This window comes from Phalacrocorax carbo, chromosome 5 (assembly GCF_963921805.1).
Source record: "Phalacrocorax carbo chromosome 5, bPhaCar2.1, whole genome shotgun sequence".
NCBI lineage: Eukaryota > Metazoa > Chordata > Aves > Suliformes > Phalacrocoracidae > Phalacrocorax > Phalacrocorax carbo.
The window spans coordinates 18,804,756-18,831,631 of record NC_087517.1 but is presented as its reverse complement, the minus strand read 5'-3'; the positions used below and the strand labels follow the sequence as shown (position 1 = coordinate 18,831,631).

At 64.2% G+C, this 26,876-nt stretch overlaps 3 protein-coding genes across 4 annotated transcripts; 1 reads left to right on the top strand and 2 right to left on the bottom strand.

Moving 5' to 3' along the window:
• Nucleotides 1-514: 514 nt before the first annotated feature.
• Nucleotides 515-2,837, bottom strand: INHA (inhibin subunit alpha). The gene is made up of 2 exons (XM_064453315.1): nucleotides 2,471-2,837; nucleotides 515-1,801 (listed from the first exon to the last, which is right to left on the bottom strand). The coding sequence occupies exons 1-2, from the start codon at nucleotides 2,835-2,837 to the stop codon at nucleotides 1,068-1,070; spliced, it is 1,101 nt and encodes a 366-aa protein (XP_064309385.1). The 3' UTR covers nucleotides 515-1,067.
• A 1,330-nt stretch (nucleotides 2,838-4,167) lies between these two features.
• Nucleotides 4,168-21,148, top strand: OBSL1 (obscurin like cytoskeletal adaptor 1). Its single transcript, XM_064451429.1, has 26 exons — nucleotides 4,168-4,255; nucleotides 5,486-6,583; nucleotides 7,357-7,626; nucleotides 7,832-8,092; nucleotides 8,443-8,748; nucleotides 8,871-9,155; nucleotides 9,252-9,527; nucleotides 9,665-9,937; nucleotides 12,452-12,724; nucleotides 13,469-13,741; nucleotides 14,081-14,356; nucleotides 14,580-14,855; nucleotides 14,946-15,221; nucleotides 15,491-15,772; nucleotides 16,586-16,861; nucleotides 16,998-17,273; nucleotides 17,365-17,631; nucleotides 17,789-18,058; nucleotides 18,141-18,407; nucleotides 18,666-18,932; nucleotides 19,281-19,393; nucleotides 19,555-19,708; nucleotides 19,810-19,971; nucleotides 20,124-20,228; nucleotides 20,351-20,617; nucleotides 20,860-21,148. The coding sequence occupies exons 2-26, from the start codon at nucleotides 5,545-5,547 to the stop codon at nucleotides 20,865-20,867; spliced, it is 6,798 nt and encodes a 2,265-aa protein (XP_064307499.1). The 5' UTR covers nucleotides 4,168-4,255; nucleotides 5,486-5,544; the 3' UTR covers nucleotides 20,868-21,148.
• A 27-nt stretch (nucleotides 21,149-21,175) lies between these two features.
• TMEM198 (transmembrane protein 198) lies at nucleotides 21,176-26,588 on the bottom strand. 2 transcript variants are annotated; one of them, XM_064451427.1, is made up of 5 exons: nucleotides 26,437-26,588; nucleotides 24,173-24,411; nucleotides 23,490-24,065; nucleotides 23,052-23,260; nucleotides 21,176-22,592 (listed from the first exon to the last, which is right to left on the bottom strand). In XM_064451427.1, exons 2-5 carry the CDS (start codon nucleotides 24,360-24,362, stop codon nucleotides 22,446-22,448), a joined length of 1,122 nt encoding a protein of 373 aa, XP_064307497.1. In that variant the 5' UTR covers nucleotides 24,363-24,411; nucleotides 26,437-26,588; the 3' UTR covers nucleotides 21,176-22,445. The 2 variants fall into 2 exon arrangements, with proteins under 2 accessions (XP_064307497.1, XP_064307498.1); XM_064451428.1 differs by having other exon boundaries at nucleotides 23,070-23,260.
• Nucleotides 26,589-26,876: the final 288 nt, after the last annotated feature.

Sequence of the window (26,876 nt, the reverse complement as noted above, 5' to 3'; positions counted from 1 at the left end):
GGAATCCTGTGCAGCTGGGCTGGGGCAGGCAGCGCCGCCCGCCTGCCCTGGAACCTCCCTGCTCAACCGAAGTGACTCGGTCATTCCTGCCGTGCGGAGGCGGCTGCGGCTGGGGCAGCCTCTGTCAGCCTCGAGGAGTGGGATTGCTCCAACCGCATTCCTGTGTGGCCCTGTCCCTGGTGAGGGGCAGCCTGGTGAGGGGCTTCCCTGTGCTTCCCCATCCCACTGCAGGTGGGAGCAGAAGGGGTGCCCCCCTGTCCTGCTCTCCCCTGCCCCGGAGCTGGATCAAACCCAGCTACACCATGCCAATTTTGGCCAGCACATCCTGGTCCCCTCTTTGGGACCCCGTGTCAGAGCTGGACACTTCTTGCATCGCTTGCCCACCCCCTCCTTCCTCCAGTCAAAAGCCCCTGGGGCAGCTCGCATCCCACCACACAACCATGTGCCACCTCTGTGGCTACCTCTGATGGAATCTGGTGTTTCCAGGCTGTTTTGGTAAAAGGAACAGGTTTATTTCACTCATCCCGTTAAGCTTTCCAACAGGCTGTGCCGCCGGGAGAGGGCTCGCTTGCAGCGCTATGTGTGCTGCCAGCCCTGCCACCAGTGCAAGGTCCTGGCACATCCAGATACCTGCTGCAGAAGCCTAGCCCTGCCTGGGAGCATGGGGAGGCTGTTGCACTCTGCAGCAGGAGTGGGATCCCACCCTATTTTGGGGGGGGGGGGGGGGGGGGGGAGGCTTGGGGGAGGGGAGCAGGTGGGGAGAAATGGGGGCTGAGCTGGTTGCAGACAGCAGGCTGGCTTTGGCAGGGGGTTGGTGCCTCTGCCAGAGGCTGTGCCTGTCCCTGCCCTGCTCTGGCTTGCTCTGGGCTGGAATCAGCCCTAGGGCAGGTCTGGTAGTGTGACCATACCTGGGGCAGCCCAAAACCCTGGCTTGTGCAGGGGAGGGTGGCACAGCCCAGACCCCTTCACTGGGTTCCTCTGGTCCCTGCAGCATGGGGCCAGGGGTCCCCTGGGCAAGCAACTCCTCTTGGGTGGGATCACAGTCCAGGGGTGGGCTGCGGGATGCCCTAGACACAGGTGCAGTCCTGGGCCAGGATGTTGGGCACCGTCTCATACTTGAAGGAGTACCCGCCGTCAGAGGTGGTGCGGACTCGCAGGGAGCGCATGGTGCCAGGCAGGGCAGCGCAGCACAGCTGCACGCCTAGGCGGTGGCTCAGCCCATGGCCCTCAGCGCAGCTCCCATGGCAGTAGTGGAAAACGAAGCTGCTAGGATGCACGATCCACTTGTCCCAGCCCAGCTCCTCGAAGGAGATGTTGAGGGAAGCCCGGCGGCAGTTGGTGTGAGCAGCCAGGTCCTCGGATGGGCGCTGAAGCAGGCTCAGGGCGGCCGGGGACCAGGGCACGGTGGAGCGGCGGGCCCTCTCACTGCCCTTGGCCCGGGTGGCGGCCACCAAGAAGGGCATCTTGTCCCCCTCGGCTAGGCAGGGGCAGCCGGGGCAGCGGACCAGGAGCACAAAGAGTGGCTGCGAGAGCTGGGGCAGCAGCGCCGGGGCGAAGTGAAACACTGTCCAGTGCTCAGGTGTCTGCACCGCTGTGGCCGTCACTGGGACACGGCCCTGTGGTGACAGGGTCAGCACATCAGGGGCCGAGTGGTTGGGGGCAGCCGAGGGTCCGGTGTAAAACCAGAGCTGGGCAGAGGTCACCACGCGGCTCAGGGTGTGCGCTGAGGGCTGGAAGAGGTAGGTGAAAATCCCTTCTTCCTCCAGCAGCTTGTCTGACTGTGTGGGCTCACAGGGCACATCTGTAGGGGGAAAAAGATGCTCAGGGTGTGCGGCCAAAAGCAGGCAGGGTCTGTGATGCAAGGTGGAGTGTGCAGAGAGTGCCCAGGGTGCTGGCAGGGTGCCTGGCTGCTGGTGTGGGCTGCGTCAGGGTGCGGGGGAGCTGATGTCCGCTGCTCTGCAGCTGCCACTGCTCTGTGCCCTGCAGCTGAGCCCTGCTGTGCCCTAGGCTGGTCCGTTACTGCTGCCCCCGTCCCCCAGTGTCCTGCTCCATAGCTGGTCATCCTGTCCCATCACACAGCATCCTGCCCTGTTCTTTAGTCGCACCCCGTTTCTCAGCATCCCGCCCCATTTTCTAGTATCCCACCGTACCCCACCCTGCCTCCTCCTCAGCCCTCCCCATGTCTCTGCATCCCACCTGGCCCAGCCATTCCCCAAACTCTCGGCACCCTCTTGTACTGCCTGCCCCCCTCCCTGTTTGTGTCCTGGGCTGCTCTGCCTGTCCCTGCCTGCCATCCTTTCCACCTCCTGGCTCCCCACCACACCTTGCCCATGCCCCAGCCTAGACTACCCTCTTTCCCTTCTCCTGTAGACTCCTGCAGCAGCCTCTCCATCCTGCTGCATCCCCACTGCCCAAGCCCCCCACCCTGCTTCATCCCGCTGCCCTCTCCATCCCATCATGGTGTTCTCACCTGTGGAAGGGAAGAGGATCACCTGGGAAGTGTCCTCCAGCTCCTCAGGCTCTACTTCAGCATTTTCAAGGATGTCTCTCCGATGCACCCTCCTTGCATCTTTCTGGGGCTCCTCCTGGAGAAGTGGGGGGCTCAGATGCTCCAGCACCCGTGCCCGCACCTTGGCCAGGATGAGCTGCCGGTCAGCACCAGCCCCAGTGCAGCTGGCCAGGACGGCGGTGGGCAGCATGGCAGGCAGCAGGTGCAGGAGGAGCAGCATGACCATGGGGTGCACACTAGGCCAGCCGCTCAGGGGGCTCTGCTGTGGGCTCCTGCCTGCCTGCCCAGCCCGTCTGCCTGCTGCGCTCCCCCCGAGGCAGGGTGGCATTGAGACCTATCTGACACTGACGCAAACGTCTGCTCGCTGTGAATATTATCTCTGGGCAGTGAAAGCACTGAGACGTCTGGAATGTGAGGACTGCAAGGACAGTGTGGTCTGGGGGGGGTGGCGCCTGGGCAGGGGGGTGTGGGGGGGTGATGCTGGCCAGGGACAGTGGGGCTGGGGAGACTGGGCTGCAGGCAGGGTGCTGCCAGGAAAGTTTTCCTGTGCTGGTGGATAAGGAGCGGCACCCTGGGTGAGCTTTGCAGCTGCCAGTGCTGGGTGCCCCTTTTTCTGGAAGAGCTGGAGATTTGGGGTTTCTGGTGGGACAGTGGGAGGTGGCAGTGACTGTGCATAGCAGGGACATCTGGGCAGGGACCTGATGGGGTCCAGAGCCCCGTGAGGCACCAGTGTGGTGGGGCACATTGGTGGTAGCAGGCTGGGCATCCTCCTGCCAGGGATGGCTGGGACACCCCAGGGTCACAGGGCTGCTGGGATGTGATGGGGTGGGGGGAGCTGGGGAGGGCAGGCTGGGGGGGGTGACAGACTGTGGCATCTCCAGGGCAACCTGGAGGCTGGTGAGGTCCTGGGGAAGTGAAGCAGGGGGGATGGCAAGAGGTCGCCATGCCACCTGGGACTAGGGAAGACTGGACGGACTTCAGGAGAGGAGGAGGAGGAGGAAGAGGTGAGGCAGAGCCAGGCCAGCTGGAGACCCCGCAGAAGCGCTAGGAGAAGGATGCTGCAGTGCTGTTTGGGTTGGCTGGCCGAAGGCTGGCTCCTTGTGCAGGAGGGGTGCAGGCTGTGAGGGGATCCAGTGTGTCCTGCCCTTACTCCTGCCACTGCCTGTGGGGACAGTGCCAGGCGTTCCCCCATCCAGCAGCCCTGCCTTCAGGATGGTGGGCAGCCTCTGCAGCCCTCCACTCCTGCAGCCTGGTATCCCACACAGCGTGGCCCGTGCTGCACATCCCATCCCCTGCAGCCTGGCATCTTGTGCAGCATCTGGTGCAGCACATCCCACTCTGTGCAGCATGTCCTGCGTGACAAGTCCCGTCCTCCTGCAGCCTGGTGACCCATGCTGTGCACCCTGTACAGTGTGTTGCCTCCTGCCACAAGCTGACCTGGCACAAAGGCACGGCTGAGTTTGTGGCATGCCATATCTCCAGAGGTGAAGAGCTGCCTGCCTGCTCCGGGCTGGGTGCTCCCAACAGGCTACTATACATAGGCCAGCCCTGCCCCGGCAAGGCGCTGAATGGAGCAGGCTCAGCCTTATCAACCCAGCGTGTCATCAGAGGGTATTTTTGGGGACAGCAGCTGCAGGCATTTGTAACATTTGGTCCCTGCGCACTGACACCCAGGAGCAGAGCTGGGGGAAGCGGTAGGAGCTGGTGCCAGCACCGGGAGACACGGGGGAGAGGCAGCGGAGCGAGGTGTGTGCATGGGGCAGGGGACTGGGCTGTAGGGCTGCATGGGGCAGAGTGATCGGGGAAGGGGGTGGTTGAAGGTGCAGTAGGGTGGCTGAGCCACTGAGGTCGTGCATGTCTGCAGGAGCTGCCATGGGGCGGCCTGTGGGTTTGGGGACCGTGTGGCTGGACAGGTGGTTCTGAATGGATGCACATCCCAAGGATAGGGGTCTGGGAGGAGAAGCTGGCCCTGGTCCTTGCCACTCCTTGGGGACAAGCCCTCTCCACCACTCCTTGAGGCTCATTCAGGGAGTGTTTTGTGTTCTTTCCCCCCTGCCCGAGGGAGATGAAGATGCCTCTGCCCCAGTCCTAGCCATGGTGTGGGCAGAGGCTGGGGTGCGCTTGCCCAGGGGAGGCAGGGATCACCCTACCCTGCTCCTGCCCCTGACGATGGGCACAGTTACCCACAGCACTGGGGATGGAGGCAGTGCCCTCCAAACGCAGGACCTGTCCCCTAGGCCTTCCCTCTGCTCCCTGGGGCTTGAGTGACTGATTATTTCTAGCCATGGCTTTCAATACCCAAGGACTGGATCTTGTCTGTTGGGCCACACTCTGGAGGGAGACCTGCTCCCAGGGGAGCACCGCTTTGCCCCAGGACAGGGCCTTTCAGGGGACTACTGGGTGCAGGGGGGTCCCCTGCCCCTCCAAGACTGGGAGGAAGCATCAGGATCCGGCTGGGTGCCTCCCACCCGCGACAGCCCCATATCAGCACCTGCCTCCTGAGCCAGCCCAGATGCTGTAGGAATGTGGCTCTGCCACCACCCGATACTGCAGGAATGCCCCGCGGGTGGGGAAGGGATGGGCTGGGGCCATCCTGACTCATCCTGGTCCCCAGCACCCAGTGAGCAGCTGCCTGTGCTCCCCATCTAGGCAGGGGTCCCCTGCCCCAGAGCTGGGGTCCCCACTGCGACCCTGGGGCAGGCAGCCTGGGCTGTGGGCACCCCAGCCTCTCTGGGTGCAAAGAGCCCCTTTTGTCACCTCTTCTATTGCTGCTGGGCTGGGAAATGAGTGATTTGGGCTGAGATAGGAATGTATCTGGTGGGGTGCGGGTGCTCAGAGTGATGGTGATGCTCCTGCAGCACAGGCTTGGTGCTGGGGGCTTTGCTCTGGGCAGGGGTCCCTCCTGGTGGTGCTCCATGCTGGTCCCTTTGCCGTAGCCTCAGCCCCTGTCCCTCTTGGTCTGTGCATCCCCCCCAGGCTGATGATTCCTGCTGCTACCCTGGCTGACTGCCTGCTGTGACCCTGGGAAGGTGGCAATGGAGGGGCTTGGGGGAGCCCCCAGGTTCCTGGCCTATCCACGTGCCTTCACGGTGCAAAGTGGCGCTGATGCAGTCCTGAGCTGCCAGATCACAGGTGACCCCCGCCCAAGCATCCTCTGGGAGAAAGACAAGACCCCTATCGAGCCCTCAGGCCGCTTCCACATGGAGGCCAAGGGGGACCTGTACAGCCTGCTGGTGTCCTGCACCACCCCACAGGACAGCGGACTCTATGTCTGCAAGGCCAAGAACAGCGTTGGTGAGACCTACGCTGCTGCCACGCTGAAGGTGGAGAAGGGGGAGCCCCGGGAAGAGGGATGCTTGGGTGGCGAGGCACTCACCTTCCTTGTTGCCCCCTCATCCACACGGGTGTGCCGGGGGGAGGATGTGATGTTTACCTGCAGGGTGTCTGGGCAGCCCTGCCCAGTACTGGAGTGGGAGAAGGATGGTCGCAAGCTCTCTGACCTCTTCGAGACCAGCCACTTCATGGTGGGGCAGGAGCCAGAGGACTGGCACTTCCTGAAGCTGTTCGGCGCCCGGCCCCCGGACGGGGGGGTGTACGTGTGCCGGGCACGCAGTGGCTCCCAGGAGGCTCTGGCTGCTGCCGTGCTCCTGGTCGAACCGCGGGTGCCACTGGATGGGCTCCCCAATAGCTGCCCTGCTGATGGCCCTGAGCTGCTGGCAGAGCGGCAGCAGTGGCGGCAGCAGCATGCGGCAGGACAACACGCAGGACCGGAGACCTGGGTGCCCAACGGTGCAGTGCCTGCCAGGGTGCCGGGGGCCAAGGCATTTGCTGTGAGCGCGGGGAAGCATGCCAAGTTTCGCTGCTACGTCACCGGCAAGCCCAAGCCAGAGATTGTCTGGCAGAAAGACGGCAAGCCCCTCATCCCCGGCCGCAGGCACCTTGTCTACGAGGACCGTGAGGGCTACTTCATCCTCAAGGTGCTGTACTGCAAACCTCAGGACCAGGGGCTGTACATCTGCACTGCGTCCAACACCGCTGGCCAGACCCTCAGTGCAGTTCAGCTCCAGGTGAAAGGTAGGAGCGCAGCCAAGCGCTGCCAGGGGCGGCTAGGTGCTGGAGGGGGGGTCCAGGGCCTTTCATCCGGCAGGGATGTGTCTGCGTGTGAGCCCAGCATCCCTGGGCTCCCTCCTGCCCCATACAGCTGGGGTCACCCCAGGATCCTTGAGACAGAGCTGTGGGCTGGAAGCTGGAGATGCTGGGCTCCACCAGGGTCCTGTGCCCTGCTCTGTGCCTCTCTCTCCTTGCAAGCGGAGAGGTGGTGTCTCTGGAGGGCAGCGGGTGTCCAGCCACGAGTGGGGAGGGGGGGACAGTGCCTTGGTGACAAATTCCCTTGGAAGCGCCAAGTGGTTTTGGCAGGCAGCCCTGCAGGGCACAGCTCCAAGCATCTGCACTGGTGGCAGCCCCAGCCCCCTGCACCACCCTACCAGATGGGGACAGCCCGCTCTGGGGTGACCCGGCATCTAGTATATCCCTCACCTGCACCCCACTGCTCCCATCCACTAAGACGCCTGCTGTGGAGTGCTGGCATGCATGCTCCTGCGTCCCCCAAAACTCCCTGCTGAGATGCTGGGGGCATCGCTCAGTGTCCCCAGCCTGTGCTCTGGTTCCCCCTCCTCTGGGGAACGTGCTTCCCAGGCCAGTGCCTGTTCCATGTGGGCCGAAGAAGAGAGGGGCAGAGAAGGGCCAAGGGCTTGGTGCTGTTTGTGAGCTGGGAGAGCCCCAAGAAAAGGGCTGCTGGCAGGTGCCGTGCCCTGCATGGCCTCAGCATCCATCTCTCCCGGTGGCAGAGCACCGGCTGCGGTTCCAGGTGCAGCTGGCAGATGTGGAGGTGGCAGAGCGGGAGGATGCTGTGCTGGAGTGCCAGGTGCCGCTGGAGACCATCCCCACTGCCTGGTACCTGGAGGACAGGGAGCTGCAGCCCAGCCACAAGTACATGATGGAGGAGCGAGGCGTGCTGCGGCGCCTGACCATCCGCGACGCCCGCACCGATGACGATGGCATCTACCTCTGCCAGATGAAGGACAAGGGGCGCAGCATCGCCGAGGTCTCTGTCCGAGGTGGGGGGCAGGTCTCTGACAGCACGGCTCTACTTGCCAGGCTCCCCAACTGCCCCCTGCACCTGCCTTCCCACCGTTTGGCCATGGCACCTGCTGCTTCACCTCCTTGACCTCCCCCTCCTCCTCCCCCTCCTCGCTCCCACCCAGGGGAGCCCAGCTCACTCCCCAGCATCCCTTCCCAGCCTTCACACATCTCTTCTCATAGGGGTGATTGTGAAGCGGCTGCCACGGAAGCTGGACGTGATGGAGGGGGAGAACGCAGTTTTTTGCGTGGAGACACAGGAGGCGTTGGAGGGGATCTGCTGGAGCCGGGATGGGCTTCAGCTGCAGGAGTCGCCCCGCACCGTGCTGAAGAGCTTCGGCAGGACACACCTCCTGGTGCTGGTGCATGTCACCCGCCAGGATGCAGGCATCATCTCCTTTGCTGTCAGGCACTCGCAAACATCGTCCCAGCTCCGGGTCAAGTGTAAGCCCCAGGCTTGGAGGGGCCCCACATCCTCCATCCTGCCCATTCCCAGGGGGCTGACACTGGGGAGAGAAGGGATGGGCACCCAGTACACTGGGGATGTGATGATGATGATAGCTTTTTGGGGAAGGGGGCTTTTAGCAGGTCTGCAGGGCCCCAGCCTTGCTGGCACTCACATGCCCCTGTAACCAGCACCATGCTACACAGGAGCAAGACCATCCTATCCATCCTCTCCACCAGAGAGAGGATCCCCGGGGAAACCGGCTGTATAGCCCCATTCAGCCCTTCTGCCACTCTGCTGGGAGCCTCGCTGCTGTCCCCAAGCGGGCAACATGGGCTGTGACTTGCAGGTGTGAAGCGTGACCCCCCGAGCGTGCCGGTTGCCGCCAAGATGAGCGTGGCAGAGAGCAACGCGGCCCTGCTGATGTGGTGCCCCGCGCCCGATGCCCACCTCCGCCCCCCCAGCCACTACCTGCTGGAGCGGCGGGAGGTGGCAGGGGGCGAGTGGGTGCAGTGCCTCACCACCGACCTGCCCGGCCGCGTGCAGGTGCTGGGTGACAGTGTGCCTCGCGAGGCCGACTACTGCTTCCGTGTCTGCGCCGCCAACGAGCATGGCCGGAGCTGCCCCGTGGAGTTCCCTGGCTCTGTGCATCTCGGTGAGGGTGCCGAGCTGGGGATCCCCTCTGGGACCCAGCTCTTCCCAAGGGGCCAGCTGGGATGTCGTGCCACAGCACGCTGCTGGCCGGTGCCGCTGGGGCTCAGTCTGGCTCTGTTCCAGCCCCGGCAGCTCGCCTGGAAAGGGGTCTGCAGGATGCACGGGTGCAGGACGGTGAGGACGCACGGTTCTCCCTGGAGCTGTCAGCCACGGTGCAAGGCACCTGGTTCCTCAACGGTGCCAGGCTGGGCAAGGAGGAGGAGGAGGAGGTGGGTGGCCGGTGCAGGGTGCAGCACTGCGGGACGGAGCACTCACTGCTGATCAGGGGAGCACGACTGGCCGACAGCGGGGCTCAGGTCACCTTCGTGTCTGGTGGCGTGCGGGACTCAGCCACACTGCATGTGCAAGGTCAGGGGGGCACTTGCCCTGGGGTCCTGCCAGGAGAAGAGCAGCAGGGGCTCTCATACTGGAGGATGCTTCTCACCCCTCCACGATGTCTCTCAGCCCCACAGGTCTGCATTGCTCCAGTGCCCGAGGCTGAGCTGCTCCGGGAGGTCCCATCGGGGCTGCCCGTGCTGCTGGAGTGCCAGGTGTCTCCCCCGGGTGCCCCCGTACACTGGCTGAAGGATGGCGAGGCCGTGCCCCTGGACGATGTTATTGCAGTGCAGGCGGAGGGCTGCGTGCGGAGGCTGCTCCTCCGCTCAGCGGGTCCTTTGGACACCGGCACATACACCTGTGATGCCGGGGATGATGCCGTGAGCTTTTCGGTGTCTGTGACTGGTGAGCTGGGGAGCTGTGTGCAGGAGCCTGGACCTCACCTACTGACAGTGCTCCTGCCCTTCTTCTTGCCCCCATGATAGGTCTGAAAGCTGCCATCAACTGGGCGCCCATGCTGACCCCTGTGTTATCTCTGGCAGAGGCGCCAGTGAGGATCGTCGGCTCCAACGAGGACGCCCCCCACACCTACGCAGCCGGGCAGCGCGTGGAGCTGTGGTGCCAGCTGTCCCGCCCAGCAGCCCCCGTGCACTGGTACAAGGATGGGGAAGAGGTGGAGGTGGGCGAGAGCCTGGTGCTGGAGCAGGAGGGGCCATGGCACCGGCTGGTGCTGCCCTGTGCCCAGCCACAGGACACGGGGGAGTTTGTCTGCGATGCCGGCGGGGATTCTGTCTTCTACACCATCACTGTGGCAGGTGGGTGTGATGCAGATGGGCTGGTGAGGTCACATCCTGGGGGGACTTTCTTTGGTGGTGCAGGGTGCCACAGCACATGTCGCTGACGGTGTTGCTGTCACTTGCTGATCTGGGGTTGGGGATGCTCATCAGAGATGCCCTTGCTGTGTCCTCAGCTGCATGTCAGGCAAGCAGGGTCTTTGTGGCAGCTCTGGTGTGTAAAACCACCCAGACTGACTGGCAAAGCGGACAGCTTGCTCTGCTGGTCTGAAACACTGGGGCGCCTGAGGGCTGGCACCCAGCACCCCCATGCTGGGGTGTTTGCTGGACCTCTCCCATAGCCAGTAAACAAGCCCTCTGAGTTCCTAAAAATAGTGGGTACAAGTGCCCAGCACCTGGCATGGGGTGACTTACGGCTGGGCATCGCTCTGGTGGACGGTGTTAATTGCTGACCTGAAAATTAACAGTTGCCTGGATACCAATGATTGGGTGGTGGTTGGTGGGTGCAAGCCTGGAATGGCCTCCTGCCGCGGCTGCCCTGGCCATGGAGCTGCTACTGGCGTCGCTGGCAGGCAGAGGATAATGAGAGCTGAAAGCGAGTGAAAGGCTTCCCCTTGCTGGCCTCGAAACACTCAGTCCCGCAACCACAGGAAGGTGACAGGGGCAGAGCTAAAGCCCACTTGAAAGGCTCCGAAACCGCAGCAGTAAAACCTCTCCACAGTGTTAATATGTCGCAAAGTGCCAAAGTTGATGGCAGAGGATGTAGGATTGAAGATGGGATGAGTGATGAGAGATGCTGGAAGAGTCAGTGAAGTGGTGACCACTGGGAGGGGTTTAGTGTGATAAAGGCAAAATTGCCAGTGGGAAGGACAGGCAGCATGTGCTCTGGGCAGAGGCAGAAGGCATCATCTGCCTTGCAGGGTTGTGGGGCATGGAGAGCTCGGCTTCTCTAGGGTGGGAGGGGGAAACACCATCTGCTGAAGCTCACCCTTTCAGCTGAGCAGCTTTGCATAACTTAGGTGGAAGGGTTTTAGAGAGGCTGGGTCTGTTTGATCAGGATTTGGCCATTGGTGTCCCTGGCGGGGCTCACTGCAGGTGCCAGGAGGCTCGGCCTGGCACACCCCTCTGGCACAAATGCCAGGCTAGCTGCTGCAAGATGCCCTGCGGTGGCATGCTTGGGTTTCCCTGAGGCATGCCATCTATCCCCCAGGGGCTGCTGTAGTGTGGAGCCTGCCTGCCTCAAACCCAACCGCCCCCATGTGCTTCTGGGTTTTCCAGCAGCTGCTGGGTGCTGGGGCTCCCTCAGAGCCAGCAGCAGGGCTGGGGCCAGAGCAGTGCTGCCCACTGAGAGCTGGCACGTTGCCCCCTCCTCGCTTCAGTGCCGTTCAACATCTCCAGCTGCACTTCAGTGACGTGATTGCTTTTAGCAGGTCCAGGGAGACAGGTGGCCACCAAGCGTTTGATCAGGGAGCCAGGCGGATGCAGACTCAGCGTGGTGCAGGTTGAATGCTGCAAACCGGCGCCACGCCGCTCTGGCACGCTGCAGGGCTGCGGTGCGCTGCTGAGCCTGGGCATCGTGGCTGGAAGCTGTCTGGGAAGTTCGCAGCCCAGATGCCCAGCGTGGGGCAACTGCGGGCCATGAGAAGGGCAGGTCACTGCTTGGCCACCAGCGTGCTCTGGTGCTGGCTGTGCCCCATTGCTGCCTGGAGCCGCAGGCCAGCTGCACATCCGTGGCAGAGTCCAGGCCAGCTATGGCCCACTGAAACGCGCACGGCCAGGCAGGCAGTGTTGGCTGCTGCAGGCAGGGGCCACATCCTGACCTTCTCCCAGGAGAGAGGACAGCTGGTCACCTAAAGCCTGTAGTGGGACCCCCTCTGCCTTTAGAGATCCAACTCAAGTCAGTGGGGCGATGTGGGCAGTGGCACACATTTCATGTATAACCCATTAATGCTGGCGTTTAGCAAGCACTGTGATCTGGCATGGGGTCCTGGGTCCCAGTGAGCTGGAGGGATGGGGCTGCCAGCCACAAGTAAGCCACATGCCTGCACCACAGTGTCAGCAAATGCCAAGGCTGATCCAAGACAGAAGCACCAGCCAGGACCTGGCAGCCTCCAAAATGGGGAGACAGGCAGAGGGTAGGCACCCCTTCATAGGACAGCCACAGGGGCTGGTGCTGGCCAATTAGCAGTGCTGGGACTCGCTAATGAGACACTTCCCTACCTGCATCCTCCCTCCACATCCCTCAGCTCTGCCCTGGGCAGAGCAGGGTAGGTACCATGGGAGCAAGGGCACAGCAGCGATTTACAGCCTGCTGGCAGCTGGGTGCTCCTGCTGGGTGTGATGGGTGAGGAGCAGAGGGAGCCCTGGGCAGGGCAGCCCAGCTGCTTGTGCTATGCAGGACACAGATGAGGTGGTGCCTTCCAGCCTTAAAGCCCACGAGCTGGTGAAGCCATTGCTCCACACAGGGCTGTGACTGCCACCATCACCCACTCTGGTCTTTACATCCTAGCTGAGCCCCACATCTCTCCCTGGCAGAGGCACCAGTGAGGATCATCGGCTCCAATGAGGACGCCCCCCACGCCTACACAGCCGGGCAGCGCGTGGAGCTGTGGTGCCAGCTGTCCCGCCCAGCAGCCCCTGTGCACTGGTACAAGGATGGGGAAGAGGTGGAGGTGGGCGAGAGCCTGGTGCTGGAGCAGGAGGGGCCACGGCACCGGCTGGTGCTGCCCTGTGCCCAGCCACAGGACACGGGGGAGTTTGTCTGCGATGCCGGCGGGGATTCTGTCTTCTACACTGTCACTGTGGCAGGTGGGTGTGACACACAGCTATGGCACTCTCCCTCTTCTCCCTCTGCCCTGGCTCCCTGCTCACACTGCCGTACCACTGGCAGCTGCAGCATCTCAGCTGCCCCTTGCCTCCTTGTGAGCAGTTCCTTGCCTGTGCCCCTGGGCTGGAGGAGAATGCAGGCAGGGGCCAGTCAGCTGCTCTGTCTCCTCCCAGAGTCCTGTGCCACACTGCCCCTCCTCACCCCAGGGCACAGCCACGCTGCCTGCCCATGGGCTATGCCATCTTGCACCCCAGCCCTGGTGCTCCCTTGCCTTTCAGCTACCAGCACCCCAGGGCTGGGATGACTTGGCTGCTGGCCCCAGGGCAGGTAGGATGGAGGCCAACTGATGCAGGGTCTTGGTCTTCTCAGCCCCCCAGATCCATGTTGCCCCGGCATCTGAGGCACAGCAGCTCCAGGAGGTGCTGGCAGGGCAGCCCGTGCTGCTGGAGTGCCAGGTGTCCCCCCCAGATACCCCCGTCCACTGGCTGAAGGATGGCAAGGCTGTGGTCCCAACTGAGGCCCTGGCCATCTGCTCAGAGGGATGCTGGCGGAGGCTGCACATCCCCACAGCCATGCCGTCCGACTCGGGGATGTACACCTGCGATGCTGAGGATGATGCCACCAGCTTCAGGGTGACTGTGAGCGGTGAGCTGCCTGGGGACTGCCGTCCTCATGTGGGGCTCACCCAGCATTGTGGCTGAGCCCCTCCATGTGTCCCCTGGCAGAGGCGCCAGTGAGGATCGTCGGCTCCAATGAGGACGCCCCCCACACCTACGCAGCTGGGCAGCGCGTGGAGCTGTGGTGCCAGCTGTCCCGCCCGGCGGCCCCTGTGCGCTGGTACAAGGATGGGGAAGAGGTGGAGGTGGGCGAGAGCCTCGTTCTGGAGCAGGAGGGGCCACGGCACCGGCTGGTGCTGCCCTGTGCCCAGCCACAGGACACAGGGGAGTTCGTCTGCGACGCCAGGGATGCATCTGTCTCCTACAATGTCTTGGTGGCAGGTTGGTGGCACAGCAGGGATGTCCTGGGCAGGGCAGTACTGCCCCGTCTCTGTGCCATGGGGTCCCCAGCCCTGCTCCCTGCTCTCAGCATCACAGAGGTGGGGTGCAGCTGGATCACCCAGGGACTGGTGGGTGTCCCCCTCCAGCTGTGCTGGGCTGGCACTATGTGCCCACTGCCCCTGGCATTGAAAAGCTCCTGCCCCTTTGCAGTGGGGTGAGAGTCTGTAGCATCCATGCAGCCCCACAGGGACAGGGACGCAGGTGACAGTAAGTAGGGACAGCAGAGCCAGGAGCATTGAAGAAAGCAGGTCTCACACCCTTCCTCCAAATGTCCTACAGAGCCACCAGTGAGGATCCTGCACCCTCCACAGCGCTCGCTGGAGCTGCCAGTGCAGGCACCAGGGCGCGTGGAGCTGCGGTGCGAGCTCTCTGTGCCGGATGCTCCTGTGTGCTGGTTCAAGGATGGGCTGGAGGTGGATGAGACTAACAACCTGCTGCTGCTGGCAGAGGGGGCCTGGCGCTGCCTCCTCATCCCCAGGAGCAGCGCGGAGGACACAGGCGAGTACATCTGCGAGAGCAAGGATGAGGCTGTCTCCTTCGACGTCAAGGTGTCAGGTCAGTGGGGACACGGGAGCAAGGAGGCACTGATGGGGGTCCAGCCGCAAGGTCTTTCCCAGCTTGAGTGAGGGGGACTGGCTCCTCCATGGTGTTGAAGCTGGTGGGTGCCCAGCCCCTGGGCCATTCAGCACCGGTGCTCACCTGAGGCTGGCAGCAGAGGCATTCCCATGGCTGTGTTCTCCCTACACTGCTTTGCGTCATGGCCACGCCATTCTTGCAGAGCCACCAGTGAGGATCCTGCAGCCCTGCAGACCTCCCCCTGCCGTGGTGGTGTCCCCTGGAGATACAGTAACGCTGGGCTGTGAGCTGTCCTGCGCGGATGCGCCTGTGCGCTGGGCCAAGGACGGCGTCAGGCTGGAGGCTGGGGGCAGCCTGGTCCTGGAGGAGGAGGGTGCCCACCGCCGCCTGCTCATCCCTGCGGCCCAAGCTGAGCACTCTGGAAAATACATCTGTGATGCTGCCGATGACACAGTGACCTTCACCGTCCAAGTGCTGGGTGAGCAAGAAACTGAGGGACAGCCTGGCAGGGGGTGCTGGGTACACGGACCTTGGAGACCCCAGCTCTGTTGGGTTTTGGGTGCTACAGACCCGCTCGTCAGGATCCTGGAGAGGGATGTCCTGCCAACCCACCGGCACTGCCGGGCCATGGAGGACCTGGTGCTGGAGGTGTGCCTCTCACACGCTCATGGGGAAGTGAAGTGGTACAAGGATGGGGAGAAGTTGCAGGACACGGGGCGCGTGCGGCTGGAGGAGGATGGGGCACGCCGCTCCCTCGTCGTCCTGGGTGCCACAGGCAGGGACACGGGGGAGTATCTCTGTGACACTGGTGATGACAGCATCGTCTTCTTTGTCACTGTGGAAGGTGAGTGGGAGGTCCTGGGGGGGATGGCCAAGGCGTGAGGACCAAGGTGGGTCCCTGTCTGCTGCCCGGCTGGTGTGGATCTGGGCCGGGTGGCAGCAAGCATGGGGGAGGCTGGAGGGGGGGACACAAGGAGAGGGCTGCATCTACGTGGGGGCTCTGTAGAAACACCTGCACTGCCCAGCTGCAGCCAGAGGACGTCAAGACAATATCCAGCCATTGCAGCACCTGGCACAGGCTGCTGCTCCCATGGTGACAGCCTGTCTCTCCAGTCCCAGAGCCACCGGTGACCATCATGGGCAGCACGGGTGCCATGGAGCATCGCTGCCTGGTGGCTGGGGAGGACCTGGTGCTGGCTTGTGAGCTGTCCCGGCCCGATGCCACTGTGCGCTGGCTCCGGGATGGCCAGGAGGTGCAGCCGGGTGAGCGGGTGCGGGTCGAGGCCCGCGGGGTGCTGCGGCAGCTCACCATCTGTGGGGCGCAGCCCTGCGACTCAGGGTGCTACGTCTGTGATGCTGCCAGCGACCATGTGGTGATGACCGTGGAGGTGTCAGGTGAGCCAGCAGGAGCTTGGTGCGCTGGGGACACCCAGCATGGTGGGATCGTGCCATAGCCCTGGGCAAGGGGAGGGGACACCTCTGTGACCCTGCTGATGGCAGAGGCCAGGGTGGCAGTGTGGCAGGGGAGGGCGGGAGCCCTGTCCCCAACACTGTAGGAGCTGTTGGTCAGAAAGGGACGTGTCAGGGTTACAGTGAGACGCGTCCTCCTGCCTCCCCCAGCCAGGGGCTGGTTAAATTTAGCCTCAGCTGGCTCCCAGGCGCCGCTCCTCCTGCTTCGGCTGCCAAGGGCTGAACTCAGTCTGGACCCTTATCAGCTGGGGATGGAGAGCTGGGTGGGGTGGGAGAGGGCCTGGTGCGGGCAGGTGTCCGAGCTCCCCAGCAAGGCGCTTGGGAACAGGGGGACACCAAAATTAATGACCCCAAGCCAGCAGCTGAGTTGCCTGTGCAGGGAGGGATGCAGGAGCAATGGGCTCTGTCGACATCCCTGCCTGGGGCCCCTTCCCTGAGGGGACCCTGAGCTGCCAGATCCTGCCAGATCTGCATGGCTGCCCCACTGAAACCCCCAGCTGGTCCTACCGTTGACTCCCAACCAGACCCACCATGACCCCCAGCCAGCCCCACAGCAACCCCCAGCCCCTTAAGTCATCCTGCAGCTGGATGCACCATGACCTCATCAGCCCCAGAGCCCTCCTGCCCCATGGTGACACACTGGGCATTGCCACCTCTCCGCTCACAGTGGTCCTGTCCCTGCGCTGCCCAACGCCGTGGGGACACCACTGAACCCTGCCTTGTCCCCCACGTCCCCAGCCCAGCCCGTGCGCATTGTCAACAAGGAGGAAGCGCAGAGCCCGCTGGAGGTGCTGGAGGGGGACAGCGTGACGCTGGTGGCCCGGCTGTCCCCGGAGACGGCAGTGGCACAGTGGCAGAAGGATGGACAGACACTGTGCTCAGGTGGGCGGCTGCTGGTGTGCAGCGAGGGCCCCGCACGCAGCCTCACCATCAGGCAAGTGGAGCTGGGTGACAGTGGCATCTTCCTCTGTGATGCTGGTGATGACGAGGTGCATTTCATGCTGCATGTGAAAGGTGAGCCTGGAGATGTCCCTCACCTGTGCTGGGGGCAGGAGCAGTCCCCTGCCCTGTGCCGGGATGCTTTGTGTCCCCATCCCATGCTGGTGCCACCGGCGGGGGTACAGCTAAGCCTGATGCTCCCCTGGCACAGAGGCACCCGTGCTGTTTGTGAACAAGCGGGAGGAGCGGGAGAAGCTGCTGGTGCTGGAGGGTGGCAGTGCCGTCCTCTCTGCCATCGCCTCCACAGAGCGAGCTGATGTCACCTGGCTGGGCCCATGGCAGGCGGCGGTGGCCAGCGAGCACTGCGAGCTGCGGCAGGACGGCCGTGTGCACAGCCTCGTCCTCCACAACGCGGCCAAGGAGGACACCGGCATCTACACCTGCCTCTCCCCCCACGACCAGATGCAGTTCGATGTGAGCGTCCGAGGTGAGCAGCGGGGGGGCAGTGGGGGTGTCTGGGGACCCCCCACCCCACCCCAGAAGCAGCAGGTGCTGATGCTGGGGGTTTGGCCATGCAGAGCTGCAGGTGAAGTTCCTGCGTGGGCTGTCAGACGTGCGTGCACGGCAGGGTGAGCGGGTGGTGCTGTGGTGCGAGCTCTGCAAGGCGCGGGGCGACGTGGTGTGGTGGAAGGATGGGCGGGTGCTGGCACCCAGCCCCCGCCGGCAGATGATGGTGGAGGGGCGAGAGCGCTCACTGGTGCTGAGCTGTGTGGAGCCCAAGGATGCCGGCGAGTACTGCTGCGAGTCCAATGATGACCGGACACTGGCGACACTGACAGTGCAGGGTGAGCTGCGCCCGAGGCTTGGCCACCATCCTGGGGATTCCTGTGCCATGGGGGCAGTGGGGAAGCTGGGCACAGCAACATCAGGGGACTGTGGGGATGCTCAGCGATTCTGCAGGATGGGGTCCCCTGGTGCTGTGCCCTGATGCCCCAGCTGTAGTCCCCAGGGTGGTGGAGATCATCAAGGATCTGCAGAGCCTGACAGTGCTGGAGGGGGAGGATGCCACCTTCAAGTGTCTGGTGTCCCCTGGGGATGTGGCCGTGACCTGGCAGCTGAATGGCCAGCCCGTGGTCCCTGGCGAGCGGCTGCTGGTGACGAGGAGCGGGTTGTGCCACAGCCTCACCCTGCGGCAGTGCCAGCTGGGCGACGCAGCCTCCGTGACAGCCAACGCTGAGGGGCTGGTGAGCACAGCCCGGCTGAGCGTGCGAGGTAAGGGGGAAGGGGCTGGCTGAGGCACAGCCCAGGGCACAGCCCCAGGGCCAGATGCTGAGCTGGTGCATGGGCTGTGCAGAGGCGCAGGTGCTGTTCACGCAGAAGCTGCAGGATGTGGTGGCAGAGGAGCAGGGGGATGTGTGCCTGGAGGTGGAGGTGAGCCACGAGGCTGCTGAGGTGCAGTGGCTGAAGCAGGGCATCCTCCTCCAGCCAAGCAGCAAGTACCAGCTGCAGGAGTCGGGGCGCCGGCGCACCCTCACCATTCACTGCCTCTGCCCTGCTGACCGTGGCACCTACCGCTGTGAGAGCCTGCATGACCGCACACAAGCCAGGCTCTGCGTGGAGCGTGAGTACCCCATGGGGCATGGGGATGGGGACGGGGAGAGCGCCAGCCTGCTGCAAGGATGCTGCAGGCTGGAGGAAGGAGCCTGGGCAGAGCTGGTTGGGGTAGTTAAAGAGGGAGGGGAGCATGGGGGTCAGGGATGGGCAGGGGTGGCCACCTGATAAAAAGGGCTGGAGTTAGGGGATCAGTCCAGCAAGCACAGACTGGAGAGGCGCTGTCTGTGGGGTGGAGCGGGCACCCGCTCATGGACATGTGTTGCAGCCCGGAAGGTGTCGATCCGGATGCCGCTGGCAGATGTGGAGACCTTTGAGAAGGAGACAGCCACCTTCCATCTGGAGCTGTCTCACCCCGGCGTGCCCGGGGTCTGGACACGGGACGGCATCCGGGTGAAGCCCAGTGGCACATGCCGGATCAGTGCCACGGGCTGTGGGCACAGCCTGATACTGGAGGGGCTGGCGCTGGAGGACTCAGGCACTGTCACCTTCACTGCTGACACGCTGCGCTGCAGTGCCCGCCTGCTTGTGCGGGGTATGGCAACCAGGACAGGCTCGGGGTGGGGGGGATGCATGGCACCAGTGCTGGCTGTCCTGCAGCCATTTGGTCCCAGGGGGAGAAGTCAGGGCTGAGCTGGACCACTCTAGGGACATGGTGGCAGGTGTCCCCCTGTCCCCAGGGAGAAGTGAGCTCAGCAGTGGGGAGCCCTCAGCCAGGGTCTGGGTCTAGAGCCAGCTGGGACACCAGTGGTCAGTGCTTGCCCATTGTAGTGCCCCGGGAAGTGCCACCCTTGCCCCATGCTGAGATATCCCAGGCACAGCTCCCCATCCCTGCAGCCCAAAGCCCTACCAAACCTTCCTGCCCTGTGTCCTCTCCCCTCAGAGCCTCCAGTCATGATGGTGAGGGTCCCACGGGACCTGGGTGTCCCAGAGACAGGAGTCGCCAGCTTTGAGTGCGAGCTGTCTCGCCCCAGTGCAGAGGTGAAGTGGTTCAAGGTGAGAGTGCCCCGATCTCCTCAAGCAGTGCCCAGCTGCATCCTCTTCCTTCCTTTGCCCCTGGCTGCTGCCCTCCCTGCCGGGGCTGTTGGCAGGGGAGGGGCAGGCAAAGCAGCAGCATGCTGCCTGCTTGCACCCCTGAGCACGTGCTCCCTGGGCAGGACGGGCAGGAGCTGCGTCCGGGGCCCAGCTGCCGCATCTACTCGGCGGGTCGGCGCCGTGTCCTGCAGTTGAGCCGCTGTGAGCTGGCTGATGCTGGCATCTACACCTGTGATGCGGGTGACTGCCAGGCCTCTGCCACGCTGCATGTCCAGGGTATGGCCGCCCCCCTCCCAGGGGCACACGCACCCCCAAACCCTGCGCTGCCTGCTCCCCCTTGCCCTTGGCCACCCTGGCACCCTGCCCCTCACCCGCAGAGCGCCAGGTCTGCATCGTGCAGGACCTGCAGGATGCCCAGGTGCAGGAGGGTGACAACGCCGTCTTCACCTGTGAGATGTCACACGGGGACGTGAAGGGCGAGTGGTTCCGGGATGGGGAGAAAATCAAGGTCTCCAGCACAGTGAAGATACGGCAAGAAGGTGTGGGTGCACGCAGCCCCACACTCAGTTTGGGGCTGGGAGGGGGCAAATCCAACTAAGGGGAGTTTATGTGGACAAAGGGGGAATCTGTGCATGCTGCCTGCCGTGGGGTGCCCATAACAATCCCCTTGAGCCAGCCTCTCCCTCCCCAGGGAACCGGCATTTCCTGCTGCTCTGCGGCGTGCGCCCTGAGGATGCTGGACTCATCTGCTTTGCAGCCAGGATGGTCAGCTCAGAGGCCAGCCTGCAAGTGGAAGGTACTGGCACAGGGTGCAAGGGCTGGGCTGGGCTCCAGCACCAGGGCTGGGGTGCACCAGGACCAGGTCGTGGGGACCCCACGTGAGCCCCACGATGCCGATGGCTCCCCCCTGCACACCAGCACTCCCCATCCGGATTGTGAAGCCACTGCGGGACAAGACGGTGCTGGCACGGCACAAGGCGACGCTGGAGTGCACTGTGTCCCATGCCCGGGGCCGGGTGCGCTGGCTCCGTGGGGACACTGAGATCTTTGCTGGTGACAAGTATGAGATCTGCAACCTGGACTGCTACCGCACGCTCATCATCCACCGCGTGGGCCCCGAGGACGAGGACTCGTACACCTGCGATGCCTTCGATGACCGCTCCACCGCCCGGCTCCTTGTGGAGGGTGAGGAGGCACCAGGGGGGCACAACCAGGTGCTGGTGGTGCCACTGTGCCTCGTAGCAGAGGGACACCAGGGTCCCCGTCCCCACACCCCATGGCTTGCAAGGGTCCAAGAACTGGGGTGGGGGGAGCAGGATGGATATGGTACCAGGGGTCTGTGCTCCCCTTGGCTGGGACACCCCTTTTGGGTGCTCCGCCAACTCTGGGGATGCTGCAGTTGTCCCTGACTCCCATTGTTCCTCCAGGGAGCTAGGAGCCAGGATGCAGTGCCGAGGGGCTGCACACAGGCGGACAGACGCTGCTGCCAGAAGATGGGGTCATGCTTCCCCCAGGATGTACGGACAAACAGACACCATCCCCAGCCTGGTCTGGGCCTCAGGGCTCTGCATTAAACTGCATTTTTTTCTGACGTGGCTTATCTACCCCACTGAGCCAGGGTCCTGTTAGGAGAAGGAGCAGTGGCACTGCTCTGCATCCCTCCCAGCACCACTGGGGACCCCGGCCCTCAGGGACCCCCTTGGCCCTGCCCCCCAGCACAGCCCCTGGCTCTGCACACAGGGCTCCGAAAGGCTCTTTACTGTGTGGCCGTGGCCTCAGCAGCGTTTGGCACATTTACAAAAGAGACTGAAAAGGGGGACGGTGGTGCGGCGCTGCGGGGACGGGGTCACCTGGCAGAAACATGCAGTTCCCAGGGCAGCGGGGCTGTCCGGGCTGGGCTGGGGATGGGGAGGGCTCCCAAAACCAAGGGGGCACCCCGGTCCAGTCTCACTGCCATCCTGCCTGCCTGGCCACGGGGAAGTCCTGGCTCACTCCGTAATAAATTAATACAAATCACAGCAAGAGAAATATGTACAAGGCGGGAGCCTCTGCCTGCAGCAGTACTCTGGGCAGGGGCTCCCGCCCTACCCTGCCCCAGCCAGAGGCTCTGCCTGTACCCAGGGCCCCACTGGCCACTATAAAATCCAGTCGCCAGCAAAACAGCGATGGCCTCTGACGCCATGGGGGTCCCTGCGTCCCTGAGGCAGCCCAGCCTCTGCCTGAAGGCTGGAACCAATGTCCTGTCTCCTGTTAAAACATCTTGGGGGGGAAAGGGGACGGTGCACGCAGCATCACCCTAGGGCAGAATCCTCACGAGAACCACCTGTCCCTGGAAGCCTCTGCCCCAGGACCACCCTGGTCCAGCTTGGGAAAAGGTGGGGGAGGCAAGCTGCTCTAGGGGCAGGGAAGGTGTCCAGGGCAGGGGGACCTTCTGAGGAGGCAGGTTTTGGAAAGCACTGCCTGGGAGCTGCTCTCAGGGCCAGAGTGGGATGGGGCACACATGCTCGGGGGAGACCCTGGAGGGGAGGGGAGGGCTGGGGGACCTGCTCTTTGAGGAAGGGATGTGGGGCACAGGCACTTGGGGAGTTGCTGGGGGGGGGTGCGATGGGGTGGGGGCAGGCACAGGGAGCTGCTCTCAGGGAAGGGAGGACTCAAACGTGGGGAGGGAGCTGTTGGGATGCAGGATGAGCATGCCCGAGCCATGGGGAAACACACAGCAGCAAGGGCTCAAGGACCCCCCGCCCCAGCAGAACTGCTTGCACCACGCATCCATGGGTGCTGGTGTCCCCAGTCCTTGGGCCAAGTCCCTGCCGGAGGGTTCCCCCAGCACCTCCGGGCCTCATGGGCAGCCAGGGCTCACCCAGCCACGTCCCACATGTCCCCAGGACAGGTCTCCATCTGCAGCCCCGAGGCACGCGTGGCTGCCAGGGGCCAACGGCTCAGCCCCACCTGTCCCAGGGGGTCTGTCGGAGCAGGCTGGGGTGCTGGTGTCGCTTGAGGTCACTGGGTTGACTTATACCCGCACGGCGGGGCCGGAGCCCGTGGTGAGGGGCACAGTGGAGCTGCAGTCATAGTCCAGGTCCACCACGGTGTGAGAGCTGGCGATGAGGCTGTTCAGGGACGGCCCCGTCTGCCGCTCTCGGAAACTCTGGATGTAGCTCTGCTTGAGAGAGGCGGGGAGAAAAAGTGAGGAGGGGCTCTGCTCCTGGCCCACTCCATCCTCTCTCACTCCACCCTAAGCTCTGCAGCAGCCCCCGAGAATCTGCCCTGTGCAATCCCACCCACCCCAGCACTCAGACCCTCTGGGGGCTGACTGCAGCAGGGCGCACAGCCCCATCCTTTCCCTGGGTGCATGCTTCGCACCTTGCCCACCGCCTCTTTCTGCTGTGGCCACAGCACTTCTGGCCACCACTTTACATTTGTTTGCAAAGGCTGAAGTGCTCCATGGTGGACACATCCCAGCTCAGCCCCTCCTGAGCTGCCCAGTCCCTGGGATGCCCTGGCCTTGTCCGTCCAGGAGCTTGGATGCCAGCTGATGCTGGGGCACCTCTCCCCTCTCCACGCCCCAGCCCACCCATATGGAGAAGAAAGAGCCACAGAGGCCGGGGGAGATCTCTACCCTGGGTGTGGGACTCACGGGCGAGAGCACGTCCCCATCGAAGCGGCGCACAGGGTTGGGCTTGCGGCGGTAGGCAGGCTCAGGCGGGTGGGCTTTGTGCTGGTGGGGCGGTGGGTGGTGGGGTCTCCGCTTCTTCTTCTTCTCCTTTCGGTCCTCCCGCTGCTTGATGCGCATCAGCTGCACGCGGCGCTGCTGCCGGCTGATGATCACTGCGAGGCAGAGGCACCTGTGAGTGCCAGGGAGCACCCCAAAATCCTCCTGGCACCCAAACCGGCCCTGGCTTTGCACACTCAGGCCTCCCCTTGCCACGCCATGTCCCCACAGAGTCCCGAACCCCTTATCTGTGCATGCAAACCAGGCGCTGGGAACCCCCACCCATCCCCTCCTGGCTCCTGCACCCACCCCATGCCATGTCCATCTCCTCCAGCCTCCACGCACCTTCGGTGTGGGAGTAGCCCTCGGCCGTGACCTTCCACTGGACCAGGACACCCAGTGTGGTGAGGAGTGGCCAGACGCCCAGGATGACCCAGCTGTACCAGCACACAGGGCGAGCAGGGGCCACCTTGATGCGCTCATAAATGTACTGCACCAGGAGGAAGAGCTCGATGAAGTAGTCGACGGTGACGGTCATGATGGCGCTGCCAAAGACAGCGGTGGAGAGGGTGGTGAAGAAGCGCTGCCACTGCAGGGTGAGGACGGCGAAGAGCATCCCCACGCCCAGGAGCAGCGCAATGGGGATCCACACTGTCGGCGGGTGGTAGAACTGCTCCATCACCACCAGTGTGGCCACTGCCAGCAGCAGCCCCAGGAGCAGCCCCACCATGAAGAGGCCGACACTGCGCACCAGCATGGTGACCAGCCCACATAGGACACCAATGCCCAGCCCGATGCCCACCGACGCCTCCACGCTCAGCTGCGTGTCCAGCACCCGCTCCTTGTAGCACAGCATGAAGATGATGATGGAGCCAAACATCAGCCCCGTGAGGAACATCACAGCCTTGAAGCAGCGGTAGCCTATGGAGAGACCACCACAGTCAGGGGGTGGATGGCCAGAACCCCCTTGGCTCCCTCCTGCCCTTCTCCCCACTTGCCCCACCAGCCACCAGGCTGCCCTGGCTCACCAAAGAAGCAGTAGATGATGCCAAAGAGGCAGCACATGGCACACACCACCGAGGGCACCACCTGGTAGCGACGCTCGATTTCCTGCTGGCAGCTGTGACCCCACTCCTGGCCCGGCTCGTGCGGCAGCAGCTTGAACCGCAGCGTCTGCACAGTTGCAGTCATGGCTCTGGGGACTCCCGGGAGAGGCATCAAAATCTCTGCTCCTGCCCCATGGCTCGCCGGCAAAGCTGCACCCCGGCTGGTGAGAGAGAGAAAAGGGGGATGGAAGCACCGCCAGCCTGTGTCAGATGGTGATGCCCAGCAATCGGCACCCACCTGCCAAAAAACCCACTCCAGCCCCTCGCTACCTGGGTGGAAGGAAGGGAATGGGGGAACCGCCTCAATTGCATGGGCTGTGGGGGCACAGACTGTCACCCAGAGGGTGGCTGCAGGGACACGCTGTCCCCGAGGCACCTGTCTGCACCCCGGGAAACTTCACTGCCGGGACGCAGCGCTTTATCATTTGTCTGTGGCTTCAATTTCCTGCCTGATTCTCTGGCACCCTTTCTCTGCTCGATTAAAGGGAGACTTCTACTACCTGGTATTTTCTGCCTGTGAAGCAATTATGCTCAGTAATTAAGTCACCCCTCATTCTTCTATTTTTATAGGCTAACCAGATTGAGCTCTTAAAGCTTGTACTCCAAGGCATTTTCTCCAATCCTCTAATCATATTTCTGGCTATTTTTCATCCCTGCTCCAGCTTTTAGTGTCCTTGTAAAAACAAAGCAGGGCCCTGTGCTGGATCCAGCCTTCCCACGCAGACCCATGGGGCCAAAGGGGGACCAGCCCTGGCTGGCACTGCCCCTTACCCAAGGGCTCACCCAAAATGCCATAGCCGTGCCGGGACACCAAGCAGGCGGTTGCCAGGCCCCCCGCTGTGCCTACACAGACGGAGGGGTCATAATCCCTGACAAAGACTGATCCAGCTCCAGCTTAAACCTAATTAGAGCAGCCGTCTGCCCACTCCCACCTGGAGCTGGTTCCAGCATCCCTTTTCTCCCCTGGCACCTTTCCGGGCTCGGTTGGTTTAGCATGGGTTTATTGTCACCAGTTGTCCCCGTGCCAGCACCAGTCCTTCCAAGTGCCACGTTAAAGCAGCCGGCTCAGGATAGCTCATAGAACCAGAGCACCAGGACGGGGCAGTGAAGAGGGCAGAGGCTCCAGTCACGCCTCTCTATTGCCCAGCACCTTCCTGCCGCCCGGGCCAGGCTCCATCAGCACCTCTTCCCCCACCACTGGCCTCCTCCCCTCCCTCCGGATGGCAAAGGGAACACCAACCTGGCCAAATCCCCCTGGGGAAGCCGAGTGGGGCGCCTAATCCCCCGGGAAAGAGGCACGCAGGGAGCAGGCAGCCTAGCACTGAGCCCCTGGCGGACACTAAGCAGGATTGGACTTTAAGCGCAGATGCCGGGGGTGACGGTGCCGGCCCTGACTGCCCCGTGTCGGGTGAAAGCAGGGCTCTGCTGGCCGGCTGTGCCCAGGGGGCCGGGGATGGGGCATGGCAGGGGACGGCAGCGCAGGGCAGGGGACGGCAGGGCAGAGGGGAGTGCAGCAAGGTGCTGCTCCCTGCCCCTCAACCCACGCCTGGCCGGGGCCAGGGCCGCGGGGAAAGGTCGCCCGGGAAATCCCACCTCCGGCAGGCTTGCGGGCAGGGTTGCGGGCAGCGTTGCAGGCAGCTCCCGGCGCCCATTGGCGCGGGCACTGTTGCTAGGGGAGCCCAGCGCCTGCTCATTGGCGCCGGGACTTACCCACCTGCTGCCGCCCTCCCCGCAGCCCCGGGCTCCCGCCGCCGCCTGCCCCGGGCCCGCCGCCCTCCCCTCCCTGCCCCGCACGACGCAGCGCTGGGGGCACCCGGGGCAGCGCTGGGGGGGGGGGGGGGGGGCCCGGGGCGCCCGCCCCCCTCCCCGCGGCACCCCCCGTCCGGCCCCGCTGCCGGGCCCCGAGCCGGGCGCGGCGTTACTAGGCGACAGCCGCAAGGGCCGCCGGGGCGCGGGGCCGCTCCGCCCCTCTCTTTGTTCGGGGCGGGGGTCCCGGGGGGCGCCCCGCCGGGCCCCGCACCCCCATCCCGCTCAGGGCGCATCGCTCCCGCCGTGCGGGGGGCCGGCAGCACCCGGGGGCCCGAGCCCTTCCCCCGAGAGGCCCGGCGCGTCCCCCGCCTGCTGCCCCCGCCCCCCGCGGCCTCGTCCCGCCCCGCCCCGCCCCGCCCCGCCCCGCCCGCTCCCACCTGCGCTCCCGGCCCCGCAGCGGTACCGGCCCCGCCACCACCGGCGCTCCCGGCCCCGGCCCCGGCCCCCGCGCATGCTGGCGGGGCGGCCCGCCGCGCGGTGCTGAGCGGACAGCTCCGCCTGACGTCACCGCGCCGCGTCACGCCGCCGGCCGGGGCGGGGCCGGTGGGGGCGGGGCCTCTCCGGGAGGGGGAGGGGCCTGCACCGGAGCGTGCGGGGGGGTGTGCTTTGGGGTATGCATGGGGATGTGCATTGGGTGTGCGTGAGGGTGTGCATTGGGTGTGCACGGGGATGTGCATTGGGTGTGCACGGGGGTGTGCGTGGGGGTGTGCATTGGGTGTGCGTGGGGGTGTGCATGGGGTTGTGCTTTGGGGCGTGCACCGGGCCGTGCATTGGAGTGTGCACCAGGGAGTCTGAATGAGGCCGTGTGTGCAGCGTG

Excerpts from the sequence above, each read along its gene's own strand:
- OBSL1 (XM_064451429.1), top strand. The coding sequence starts at position 5,545 with ATGGAGGGGCTTGGGGGAGCCCCCAGGTTCCTGGCCTATCCACGTGCC. Across the intron at positions 16,862-16,997 it reads TTTCATGCTGCATGTGAAAG|AGGCACCCGTGCTGTTTGTG; the intron begins GTGAGCCTGGAG and ends CCCCTGGCACAG. Across the intron at positions 17,274-17,364 it reads GTTCGATGTGAGCGTCCGAG|AGCTGCAGGTGAAGTTCCTG; the intron begins GTGAGCAGCGGG and ends TTGGCCATGCAG.
- TMEM198 (XM_064451427.1), bottom strand. The coding sequence starts at position 24,362 with ATGCCTCTCCCGGGAGTCCCCAGAGCCATGACTGCAACTGTGCAGACG. Across the intron at positions 24,066-24,172 it reads CATCATCTACTGCTTCTTTG|GCTACCGCTGCTTCAAGGCT; the intron begins GTGAGCCAGGGC and ends GTCTCTCCATAG. Across the intron at positions 22,593-23,051 it reads CCGTGAGTCCCACACCCAGG|AGCTACATCCAGAGTTTCCG; the intron begins GTAGAGATCTCC and ends TCTCTCAAGCAG.
- INHA (XM_064453315.1), bottom strand. The coding sequence starts at position 2,837 with ATGCCACCCTGCCTCGGGGGGAGCGCAGCAGGCAGACGGGCTGGGCAG. Across the intron at positions 1,802-2,470 it reads GATCCTCTTCCCTTCCACAG|ATGTGCCCTGTGAGCCCACA; the intron begins GTGAGAACACCA and ends TTCCCCCTACAG.